The 12,824-nt window shown below is 38.9% G+C and overlaps 1 protein-coding gene across 1 annotated transcript in view; it reads left to right on the forward strand.

Moving 5' to 3' along the window:
- The window catches only part of cacna2d3 (calcium channel, voltage dependent, alpha2/delta subunit 3), a 33,650-nt gene extending 23,405 nt beyond the window's left edge, over nt 1-10,245 (forward strand). Inside the window, exons 18-38 of the mRNA XM_030050661.1 lie at nt 383-466; nt 828-899; nt 1,005-1,066; nt 1,182-1,249; nt 1,400-1,445; nt 1,559-1,656; nt 1,885-1,978; nt 2,403-2,498; nt 2,608-2,729; nt 3,167-3,244; nt 3,332-3,393; nt 3,487-3,531; nt 3,620-3,682; nt 7,055-7,125; nt 7,329-7,404; nt 7,621-7,661; nt 7,774-7,829; nt 7,980-8,097; nt 8,352-8,464; nt 8,954-9,036; nt 9,303-10,245. Coding sequence (XP_029906521.1) covers nt 383-466; nt 828-899; nt 1,005-1,066; nt 1,182-1,249; nt 1,400-1,445; nt 1,559-1,656; nt 1,885-1,978; nt 2,403-2,498; nt 2,608-2,729; nt 3,167-3,244; nt 3,332-3,393; nt 3,487-3,531; nt 3,620-3,682; nt 7,055-7,125; nt 7,329-7,404; nt 7,621-7,661; nt 7,774-7,829; nt 7,980-8,097; nt 8,352-8,464; nt 8,954-9,036; nt 9,303-9,395 — 1,641 coding nt within the window. The 3' untranslated portion in view covers nt 9,396-10,245. The remainder of the gene's footprint in view (nt 1-382; nt 467-827; nt 900-1,004; nt 1,067-1,181; nt 1,250-1,399; nt 1,446-1,558; nt 1,657-1,884; nt 1,979-2,402; nt 2,499-2,607; nt 2,730-3,166; nt 3,245-3,331; nt 3,394-3,486; nt 3,532-3,619; nt 3,683-7,054; nt 7,126-7,328; nt 7,405-7,620; nt 7,662-7,773; nt 7,830-7,979; nt 8,098-8,351; nt 8,465-8,953; nt 9,037-9,302) is intronic.
- Nucleotides 10,246-12,824: the final 2,579 nt, after the last annotated feature.

Here is a 12,824-nt window from a genome sequence, read left to right on the forward strand (position 1 = left end):
GAGTGTCTCTTTGTGGCTAAAACTGTGCTGTGGCTGTAGTAATTTGTCAATTTGTCGTAAATTCTATATAAGACCATTTGAGATGCATAATGCATTAATCTAGAGTTGTATAAGTGGGAATCTCAAATCAGATCTTTGTAATTTACCTAATAGTATGAATTGTATAGTGACTTTGTTAAATAATAATTTAACAGAAGAGCCACCATAACACCAAACACTTCTGAATAGTTTTGATATTGATCTCATGTATTTGACAATGACATGTCACATACAGACTTCACAGTTGGGTCAAGTTAGAAAGGCATTGCCATTTTCAAGAACAATAAAAGTTCCCTCACTAAAAGGGATTATTAAACTATATGATTTGTTTTCCTTTGTGCAGTATCAGGATGGTCAGAAGAGGAGGAAGCCCAACTACAGCAGTGTGGATCTCTCTGAGGTGGAGTGGGAGGACAAAGATGACATTGTGCGTGTAAAAACAAATACATATCAATGTTATGTTGAAGAAATAAATAAGGTGCCATTCTTGTGTGCAAAGATAATTTGCATAATATATAATCCTACTGAACCCTCAACATAATGTAACTATAACTGTTACGTTTTGAAATTGGAATAGTATTTAAGTAGCGTTTACAATAATAGTAAAGGCATTATTAGATCAATTAGATCTAATAACTAATAGATTCATTAATGCTAAGAAGCACCAAGATATGAGTAGCCTGTTTGCAGTGTCAGAATGTAATTTTTAACACTGACATACTGTTTAATCAGTGACCCAGCCATGGCTTTTCTTTTCAGTGTGTCTCTCTGTTTACCTTATCTTTCAGCTGCGCAACGCTATGGTGAACAGGAGGACAGGGACTTTCTCTATGGAGGTGAAGAAGACAGTGGATAAAGGGGTGAGGTTGCAGATAAAGATGTTTGGTATCTCCCTATCAGATGAGAGTTGTTCCCTCTTAACTGAGCAAGTAAATCTCATCTGCATTTTTCTCTCGTTCTTGCAGAAGCGTGTCCTAAAAATGCACAATGACTATTACTACACTGATATCAAAGGAACTCCTTTCAGGTGCAAGAAAAGTTGTTTTTCATTACCAGATGGTGTCTCAGTAGTTGCAATAAACCCCAAAAAGTTCATGTTGACTGCTTTGGGTTGACTCCCTGCTCTGTGTTTGTGTCTTCAGTGTTGGAGTTGCTCTTTCCAGAGGCCATGGCAAGTACTTTTTCAGAGGAAACGTATCAGTTGAAGCAGGTGTGCAACATCAACTCTGTCATTTACTCCATTAACAAATGCCTTAATATAGCATGATGCATGTCTACCTGCTTGTTGGAAAAGGCTTATAGCGTCAGTCTGCCCAGACTGGCATTGCTGAACCGGCACTGATTCCTGTGTGTTTTTCAGGGCTCCATGATCTGGAACAGCCAGATGTTGCGTTGGCAGATGAATGGTAATGCCGGGGTTATGGAAGGGGGCATTCAAGCGTTATGTAGGTTATGGCTCTGTGTTCATCAGGGATGTTGAGGCCTATGATGTAACCACATGGATATGTTTGGACAACAGGACATACTGCAACACAGACGAGCACCACGAGCACCGTCATCTAACCCAGATTCAAGCCATCAAGCTCTTCCTTACTGGCCGCAGACCACACCTCAAATGTGAGCAAATCTGAATCATATCTAAACCAGTTAGGCTACACAGAATCCATACATGGGGCAAACTCAATGAAATCCTAATTATTATATGAAGCATGAAAACAGCAATCATGAAAATGTGATTACTGCAAATGAGATGGACGTTTTGGGTAAACAATGGATGAATTAACAACCTGTAACAAAGCAATTTTCTGCCAAGTCCTTGATTAAAACTTGTCTTACATTCTGCAGGTGACAGAGAGCTGATCCAGGAGGTATTATTTGATGCTGTGGTCACAGCTCCACTGGAGGCCTATTGGACTGGGCTGGCCCTCAACAAGTCCGAGTGAGCACAATTCTAACAGCAAACATTTAAACTATATTGCTTTGCCATCAGCACTTTGAATTTCATTGTGTGTTGTGATGTCGAAAGGCCTGCCTGTGATTGTTGTGCGTCTTATGCCTTTCCATTATCAGTTTATATGTGTATTTAAATGTGCTCAAGGTATAGAAATTCTGGCTGTTTGTTCTAATACAGTATATACAATATAACCTCCCTCCTGAGGGAAATGAACACAAGCCAATTCAATCAACCACAAATTTGAGGAACATTTTCTTTTGATTTCTGGGAGAAAAGACATCCCAGTTACAGAATATTGTGCAATTGTTAAACACGTCTACAGTCAATTATCCTGCAGTGAAAGCTGTCAAAGAGTTTACACGGAGTTTTACTTGCTAGATACAGTCACTGATCTGCATTACACACACAGGAATTCAGACAAAGGAGTGGAGATCGCCTACTTGGGTACACGCACTGGCCTATCGAGAACCAACCTGTTTGTTGCCCCTGAGCAGCTTTCCAATCAGTGAGTGTGAAGCTGAACATTTCTGTAATCATCACTTACAGAGGGTCCAGTAGTTGATGACTTTAATCATTTGCTCCTCACCTCAAATATTCATTGTGTGTATCCTCAGAGATTTCCTGACAGCGGAGGACAAGGAGGGTGTGTTCAATGCTGATCACTTCCCTCTTTGGTACAAGAGAGCAGCAGAGCAGGTTCCCGGGACGTTTGTTTACTCGATCCCGTTCAGCTCAGGTATGCGGCGCAAGACCCGTGTTTAATGTAACACCAGTCCAAGAGGGTACAAACTTTGTGTGCATGTCACCAAATACATTTTTCATACAACCAGTGTGCCCCACACTCTACGAGCTAGCAGGAGAATGAGGAGATCATGATCTCAGCTTCCACCCCCAAAGGATTTTAATTCTGTCGCTCAAACTGTTACAACAGCATCTGCTCAGCCCTTGCTGTCATAACTTGGACTGTCATATCACTGCATTATTCCAGAGTAGTACAGTTTTATCAAAAGGTCTACTGGATTCCATTGCTGTCAAATTGTAGGGTAATACTGTGGAGACATACTTGTGCTTGGTAAATGACGCCATCTAGTGCACAGAAAACATCACTTTCCCCATGAAGTGTATAAATCTTCACAAACTGATCACAGTTTATTCTCTCCCGTTCTCCTCTAGCATTCGAAAACAAGAGCGTGGTTTTGGCCAGCACTGCAATTCAGCTCCTTGATGACAGAAAGTCACCAATTGTTGCTGGTAAGGGGCAGATCATTTATATTATAACAATTCACAACTCAGTTTACATCATGGTAGTATATGTCTTGTGGGTCTTGTGTAACTCAGCTGTAGGAATCCAGATGAAGCTGGAGTTCTTTCAGAGGAAGTTCTGGACTGCCTGCAGACAGGTAACTACACCCCAGCTACCACGGCATGGTGATGTTTTATAAATACCAAACCTCCTGATTTACCTCTAATTAACATCCTTGTTATCTGCTCAGTGTTCATCTCTGGATGGGAAGTGTAGCATTAGCTGTGATAATGAGGTAAGATTGATTTTTTCAGATTTTTTAGATTTTTTTTTTTTTTTTAATTATTGTGTCAGTCTAATGCATTTGCTTACCTCTCTGACAGGACATTAACTGTTACCTCATCGACAACAATGGCTTCATTCTCGTCACAGAGGTCCATTCTCAGGTACTGTGTGTGTATACATGTGTACATCTGTGTACAGGGGGTAAACAAAACAGTATTAAATGCCAAATAGAGTAGGGCTGCTCCTTACCTTCACAGCAGCTTCAATTTTTCTGCAATCATAGAAGTCCCAAATTGTGTCTAGTTTGAAATGAAATCATACTTGGAGAAGGAAAGCCTCCGGTTCTTGAAGGAGGTATAATGAGGAACGGAGGTAGTGAAAATTTACTTTGCCTCAGAACTTCCCATAAAGGTTGAGATCTGGTGACTGGGGAAGTGTTGTTGTTTAGTTGTGTGACAAGGGCCATTTACATCTTGGAGGATGAAGACCAATCACAGAGTTTACATTTCTTGAATATTTATTCTGACAGCATGATATTTTCTTATTCTTGGTCTCTTTGTTTTGTGAAATCCACAAGTACATTAATGTGTACCGCCACAGCACTTGTGACACATATGAGATCCATCTCCTTACTTTGAATGTCAGCCCTGAATAAGTCTATCGAAAGATAACAATGCAGTTGCTGTGACCATGAGAATGCCATGGAGAATTTATAGAGCAATACTTTTTTTCAAATTTAAGGTCATGAATTTATTTTTGAGAGTTTTTTTTAACATCCAAAAAGGACAGAGGATTTTTGGTTGTTCAGATTTCTAGGCTGTTCTTCAGCACAGCCTTGGAGTCAGTACTGTCATGCCACTCTGCAGGGTAACCCTTTGTAATTAATCTCTGTTTGAATTCAACTTTACATGAAAATTCATCATCTGAGGAGCATATTTCCAGCACTTTGGGGAAGGCTATGCTTCGGACGTACAGGATGAGAGCTGTTAGCTCTCATTAGAGTATTTTTGTCTGTGTGTTAGTGAAAAATGTAGGGGAGCAATCATGGAGCAATCTTTGCATAATGTAATATTCAGAATATTTTATTGAATCATAACTTGAGGCCATGATCATCTCAATGTAGGTTTCAAACTGTTTTTGATCATTTGAAACTCCTCCACGTTGTCTCAATTAGCATTAAACATAAAAAAAAATGTCATCAGTGGAAGGTGTCATTGTTATGAATAAAATCCAAATTAGGTGTCCTTAAAGAGTTACATAACATAGAGAAACACAAGAACCCTTTGCTCTACCAAAAATCTGATAGAAAAATGAATCAATACTCAAAGTTGGTTCTTCCTATCTATCTAAAAAAAAAAAAAAAAAAAGTGAATTTCCCAGTCTGGGATCAATAAAGTATACCTATCTATCTATCTATCTATCTATCTATCTATCTATCTATCTATCTATCTATCTATTCCTAGCATTGTATCAGCCAATCAATACTGCTACTGGCTTCTAGTTCAACATATCAGTCATAGTGTGTATGAAGTTGGTCCACAAAATACTGGCAAGATTTCAATGAGAGAAGGATTACTTGATAAAAAATGGTTCTATTCCAGGGCTTCACCAAAGAATTTTTAGACAATTCAATTCAATTCAATTTTATTTATTTATTTAGCCCAGAATCACAAATTACAAATTTGTCTCAAAGGGCTTTACAGGAAATACAACATCCTCTGTCCTTAGATGCTCGCATCGGATGAGGAACAACTCCCTAAAAAACCCCTTTACCAGGGAGAAAAATAGGAAGAAGTCTCAAGGGAGCAACAGAGGAGGGATCCCTCCCCAGGACGGACAGACGTGCAATAGATGTTGTAGACACAGAAAACAAACAACAAAAGATATATATGTATAATGCACTAAGGTAAAAAAAAAAAAAAAAAAAAAATAGCTAGTAGACAATAGTTATACAGCTTATCAAAAAAAATGGTTAAAAAATTGGTTCCAACTCTTATTTAAGACCCTTCTGTAAAACATTTCTTGTGGACATGATAGACAAAAAGTTGACCTCCCAAAAATATGGCATGTTCTTTTAGGGTGCAGTTGAGGTCATCACCTCCCCTCCCATGCTCAGAACAGCTTGGACATGGTCCTGCTACCCCCGAGGCACCTGACAACTTGCCAAATCCTCTTTGAGGCAAACTGAAAGTCTTTCTCCATGGCCTCCCCAAATTCCTCCTACATCCAGGTTTTCATTTCCACAACAGATAAATCTGTAGCCCCTCTGGCCTTCAGGTACCTGTTTGCTGAGTCTGGAGGCCCTCCTTCACCGATATTGTTCACCACTGACTTCTTTGGTTGGGCAGGCACCAATAACCCGAGCCACTGCTTCAACATTGGAGACTTTGAATAGGGTCCATTCACACTCCATGTCGCTAGCAGGCAAACCGGCTCCAGAGGCGTGAGTTGAACACCATCTGGAAAGGGTCCTTCACCTTTCCCATTTCACCCTCAATACATGTTTAGGATTACTAGGTCTAATCGACAGTCTCCACCACCACCACATGAGGGCTTCAGTCCCCAGTTGAACTAGAGCCCCAGGTGATACCTTATCCAGGACCCCACCCAAAGTGTCCAAGAAGGCCAGGTGCTGTGACCTGCCAATCAGTGTGTATGCACCAAAGAGAGTCAGAATGTTCCCTTGCCCAAGGCAAAGTCACAGTTAGGAAACTCTCTCGTTCACTAGGACAAACAAGGTCCATTAGCACTCAGCAAGGGGCTAAAAAATAAAGCTATGCCCTTCTGCTGTTTCTCACAGTGGACAGTTCTGGAGCCGAGACTGTGTGTGGAGTTGAGCGCAACTATATATGAAGAGTTCATTTGCAAAAACAGATATCTCCATTTGAATTTATTAAATCTTTTCAAACTTTTTTGAATTTTATTACAGTTTACTTTATATTTATTTCTATTTTTTATATGTTTATTTAGCCTGGCATAATGTTTATTATCCTAAATCATGCTTTGTTTGTGTGTGTATATAAAGGTGTGTGTCCTCCAAGCAGTATCAGTGAAAAAGGTGTATTGATTTTAAAGATGGCTTTTATCTGTTTTTGCAAATGAACTCTTCATATCTATACTATGTCTCGATGTGGACTATTGGATCACAGGGGCACATAAACCCCTACACCATGATAAGGACGCAATGACAGACACATCAGACCATGATACTTTTTTCCATTGCAAAGGTTTATTGCTCTTTACACCAGCTTGTGCATCTTTGTGTGGTGGCATTGTAGGAAAGCAGTTTCCAAATAGCAGCATGAATATTGTTGAGACTGTGCCACTAAGATGCCAAAGATTTGTGGTATTTTGCAATGATCATGTTAAGTGTCTATCACTATTCCTCTTTGGTGGTACAATCTGGGTCAACTTTCAGAACTGTCCCCACATCAAACAGTTTTGCAGCTTTTTAACTTGATGCATTTTCTCACGTTGCTGCTTTGAAACCGTGCTGTGTGTGTCTGTGTGCTTTGACATAACTTCTCTCTCAGACAGGGCTCTTCTTTGGAGAGGTGGAGGGTGCTGTTATGAACAAACTTCTCCAAATGGGATCCTTTAAAAGGTCAAACCCATAATATGTTTAAAAAAAAAAAAAAAAATTCTCTCAACAATGCCCACATCCACTTTCTCAGTCTTGTTTTCACCTAATACTTCAGACTTCATGATATGCAAAGTAAACATGGCCTTGCATGTGATTATATATGTCACCTCAACTGCTGAATGCAAATCTTGAATGTATGAGAATGTGTATTTTTGTGTCTGCAGGATCACACTGTATGATTACCAGGCCCTCTGTAAAGAGTATGCTGGGAGCAGTGACAGTGCACGCACTTTATCAGATGTAAGTATGTTAGAGAACATACATCTAAATTTGCACAGGCTGAGTTTTAATCAACCACATTGACCTTGATGCATGTCTGAGTCTGCGGTTGACAACCTTTTTGCATGCTAGTGGAAGGCTAGATGTAGAGCAGCCACAAACTGAGCTGTGACAGGTTAAAAAAAAAAAAAAAAAGTGAATATCTTTTCCACACACATTCTCTGTGTTCTCTTTCAGCCCTTCTCTGTTGTCAAGTGGATCTTGACTGAACTTGTAATGTAAGTTTAACCCCCCCAAAAAACAAAACAAAACAAAACAACCTTTTCATTTAGTATTGGTTTAATATTAATGTCAGTCAATTTAATGTTATGTTTGTGTTCTTCTTCTCAGTTTTCTGCTGGAGTTTAATCTCTACAGCTGGTGGAATGTTGATCTGTCTGTTAAAGGTGAATATTCATCATGATAGTATGTGTCTGTAAACGTGTGAGAGAGACTGTATGAGAGAATGTAGTGGAAATTACTTTCCATTTATCTGTGGCTCTTTCTTTTAAGACTTGGTGGTTTTGTTGGTCTCATTCTCTCTGTCGTGCATTCAGCCCAAAGATCACGGGGTAAAACCATGATGGTCCCATGTGACACAGAGTATCCTGCCTTTGTCTCTGAACGCACCATCAAAGAAACAACAGGCAACATTGACTGTGAGGGCTGCATCAGGTATTGCCTCAGGGAAAGAGTGTGCACCAGCCTCAATTAACTTGTCAATCAATCAATCAATCAAAGAAAGATCTATTTTGCAACAATATCCTCTCAAATTCTTCAATAGATCTGCTGTTGTACTCATTGTCCTGTTTTAGACATCGTTACAATGTCTCTCTCTCTCTCTCTCTCTCTCTCTCTCTCTCTCTCTCTCTCTCTCTCTCACACACACACACACACACACACACTTTCATTCACTCCCTGGACTTCAGATCTTTTGTCATACAGCAGATTCCCAGCAGCAACCTCTTCATGGTTGTTGTGGATAACAAATGTGACTGCAGCTCCACTCCTCCAGTAACCATGGATCCCATCGAGATCATGTATATCCTTTCTAGATGGAACTTGGGAAATATGACATAGGTTTAATTTGTATATTACATAGTCCCTCATTACTTCATCACTTGTGGGAGCACAAACAGGTAAGCAATCATGAGAAAAAAATGAAATAATGAGGGACTACTTAGTAGCTACTGAGTATTATGTAAGACATCAATTGGAGGCGCACAAAAAGAGTAACTTATTTTAAAGTAATTAGTAATGAATGAGTTGTTACTAGTTTTGTGCCACTCAGCAGCTGGTTCAGAGTTAAACGAGAATGACTCAAGGAGAGAGCAGTCAGTATGTTTGAGTCACAGTTATTCATGAACTAAGCATTACCTAATGATTCATTAATGTAGGATCTTTCTTGGCTAGGTTGGTTAGTAAAGATTGAAATTTGAAGGAGGAGTCAATCATTATGAGAAGTTTTAAACTGTTTTTGGATTTAGCAGCATATTCTGTTCACTGTGTTTCACCCTTAACCCCTTTGAACACAATGAGTCACTGAAATGTGACAGACTGAAGTTTCAGAAGGACAGGAAGAAGCCAGAGTCCTGTCATCCTTTCCACCCTGAGGTGTGTTAAAATGTGTGTCTGCATGTCTGAATGTGTTGGTTTCTGTATGTGTGCATAAAAGAATTTGCATATGCTTTGATAATAGAAGGTAATGCCTTGAATTCATAAAGGAAAATCCCTGAATTTCAGCTTTGAAGTGTGGTAATAAAGTTCAGTTTTTTCCAGTTGTCAGCCAGATACAAAAGCAGCTTGTCCATCCTCCTAAGGTGTAACATCACACCAGTGTGCAGCTCCGTGTGAATCAGAAATGAATGTGTCTTCTGCAGGAAAATGCCATGGAGTGTGGCTCAGCAGCAGGCCTCTCCAGTCCACTCACAGCAGCACTGCTCCCCCTGTTGGTGGCTTTCCTCAGCAGGTGACCACAGCACTCGCCCCTAGATCCAAAACTGGACGTCAGTATGGACTAAATCAGCTGCAGCACATCAACAGCCAACATGCTTGTGAACACACAGGGAATACGGCTTGTATGAAAACTTTGCTCATAGCACTGCACCAAGAAGAAATCCTTGTCCTGTGCAGTGAGGGATTCACATCAATAATTAAAAAAAATGTTGCTGACTTGAGCATAGAACTTAACAGATCATGTCACTGATGATTTGCCATTTTTTCCTGAATGTATGTAGAAATACAATATGGGAAACAAAATATGTTGCCAGTAAAAACAAATGGATAGGACCACAGGTTTTTTTCAAACAATAAAATTAATCCTTTTTAAGAAGGGCAGTAGTCAAATAAACATCATATCTTTGTTTGTCATGAGGGAGATGTAACATACAAATAAACTGCAGAATGTACATTGCACTTTTGTTACATTTGAAAAGAATGAAAAGTGGTCTGAATTGTTGGCAGCTGAAAATGCTGAAAACAAGTGATCTACTGTAGTGCTGTGATTTTCTTTCCTCTAAAATTTTAGCTGCTTTATCTTGATAACCTAGTTCTTTCTATCAACAATAATATGGATCATATAAAACACCAGTGAGACAAAGACAATGTTGAACTTGCTTTACTCTGCCACTCACTTCTTTATCTTTTATTTGTTTGATGGTTGTTTGTTTTACAGTTGAAGACATTTCAAATAAGATGCATGTTGAAGACTAAAAAATATGTTTAAAGAATATCATATGGACATAAACAGCCATAACTGGCCCACATACTCATAACCACAAGTCTGACAAAGCTGATAAATAAAGAAAGAGATATTTTCCATCATTTACGCGTTGGTGTAATTTACACTTTATGCGGTGTGTGTGTGTGTGTGTGTGTGTGTGTGTGCGTGTGTGTGGGTGGGTGTGCATGCATGCATGCGTGTGTGGGTGCATGTTGCAGCAAACGTCACTACATAAAAACTTAAAATTAAACCTTAACTAATCACAAGAGATTTACTTGAAATAAAAATAAAAACACAAAAATACATTTAATATTAATGGGACATTAATGGGAGACCTTGTAACATCATTGGCTAATATATATACATAGCAAATTGCTCCAGTGAACACCAATAGTGATAAAGACTTTTTAATATCACTTCAAGACAAGAAATGATGCCTAGGAAGTTCAGATAGAAAAATATAATGTCCAATAAAGCCATAAAAAATTAAACTAGCCACAAAGTTAGTTAAGTAAAGTGAAAATGATGCATTACAAGTAACACAAGGTTTGGGTGCTGTGAACTACATCCTTTGGGCTGATGCAGCTGGCTCCTCGGGGATGGTGCTTTATATATGGTGTGGGTCACACCAAAAAGAAAGAAACAGAAACTTCTTTAAAACTTTATCAGGGCAAATAGACTCTGAATGCCGTGCCTCATGATGTCCTTCAATCTTCATTTTGCAGAACCTTCCAGTCAGAAAAACCCACAGTGAGATGTTTTCCATCTGAGATATTTAGTGTTTTGTATGAAAGGTGATGAGGAAGTCAGGTGAGCAGTCTGGAAAAAAAAGGATTTAACATAATGTTATAAGCAATCTGTGAGTCCTCCTCCTCATCAGTCCTGTGCAGGAGCCTAATGCTACAACTGAGAAACTGGGTGGAGCAAAGCAACTCACCAGAGGGAGGGACATTTCCAAGTACATAAGTGACCACACTGTGGACTCCAGAGTGACCAGCAGGCAACTTGTGACATCAGAGAAGGAGGGGAAAAGAGAGTGAGAGCAACATTATCCAAGAGAATAACAACCCATGCGTTATCATTGAGGAAAAACTGAGATAACAGGTAGAAAACCTAATATATTCAGAAATATTTCAACAAACGTTTATTCACTCTGATGCTTCATCACTGAAGAATCTGTGAATGTGACATCTGACTTTAGCAAATGTGAAAGTTGAATTACCACTCCACTTTTGAGGCCATCCATGCACATACAGTAATCTATAACAGAATCAAAAACTCAACTTAATAAAGAAGAAAACATAAATGAAATTAATATAAATGTCTAAATAATGCTGTGTGATCGTTCATGGTGTGCCACTGTTGTGTTTGGATGTTAGCAACATACATTTTAAATCACCAATGGCTTTGCCTTCTGGTCTACAAGGAAATAAAGGACACAAAAGATGTTTTGTGAGAATGTGGCCATACAACAAAAGGAATGTGAATTAATGAAAAACTGGGTGATGATACAAGAGAAGCTGGACGGTCTGTTAGCTTTTCCAGGAAAATTAAAGGTTAGAAAATCTTTCTTACCTCTTGGAAGCACATGTTCCTGGAAAATGCATGATCATCGTCATCATCATCATTATCATCATCATCATTGTAACTTTTAGTTAATTTTCCCTTGTCACAGTTCCCTCAATTTAATTTCAACTAAAATGTGAGAGTGAGTTAAATCACATAGCCAGGAATTGGTAGTAATGTATGTGTATACCGATGTTAAAAAGAAAAAAGCAGTCTGGGGCATTATTGCACATCCAATTCAACCAGTTAAAATTCTTACCGGTCCTTCCTTGGGCGTAGAAAAGTGTCAATCCCAGCAAGATGAAAGCCACAGTTACTCCACAACAAGCTGCAACAACTGTAAACGTCATCATCTGCTTCTCTGTTTTGAGACAGCAAGTGTGAGCTGCAAGTGTCAGTTTTACTTCTCAAAGTGTTACAAGGGAAAGATGACAGTCACATAAGCATTATTACTACCACTACAGGTAGATAAAGTAAAATTACTGGGTACAATAATAGACAGTCTGCTTTCATGGGCAGAACACATTAATACCATAGTGAAGAAAATGGATTGTGGTGTCTCCATAGTGAGGAAATGTCTGTCTTATGTCCCTATACACATTGTGGGACATGTGGTTAAATCTTTAATTTTATGTCACCTGGATTATTGTGCACCTGTATGGTCATCTGCATCTAAAAGTCAAATAAAGAAATTACAAATTGCCCAAAACAGAGCTGCCAGGTTAGTATTGCATTGTCCCATGAGAACAATCGTTGTCAGCATGGACCGTCAACTCTCATGGTTAACGGCAGAGAAAAGGCTGGTTTTTAATGTAACTAAATTCTTTAGAAATACTGTGTTTTCTTTTCAGCCATTTTTCTTATATAAATAGATTGTTAGGTGCAACCAGGTTCATTCTCACTTGACTAGATCAGCTGATGATGGCCAGATAATGTTACCACGCCCAAAATTAAATTTTTCAAAGAGAACTGTTATTTATTGTGCCATCAACCATTGGAATAATTGTCCACTGAATATACAAAAGAAAAGAAAAATATCTTTCAAGTACCACTTGAGTGTATTATTTAAACCTGTGAGTGGGGAATGAACATATATACTGTATGAATGTAATAA

The sequence above is a fragment of the Myripristis murdjan genome, chromosome 5 (assembly GCF_902150065.1).
Source record: "Myripristis murdjan chromosome 5, fMyrMur1.1, whole genome shotgun sequence".
In the NCBI taxonomy this organism is placed as follows: Eukaryota; Metazoa; Chordata; class Actinopteri; order Holocentriformes; family Holocentridae; genus Myripristis; species Myripristis murdjan.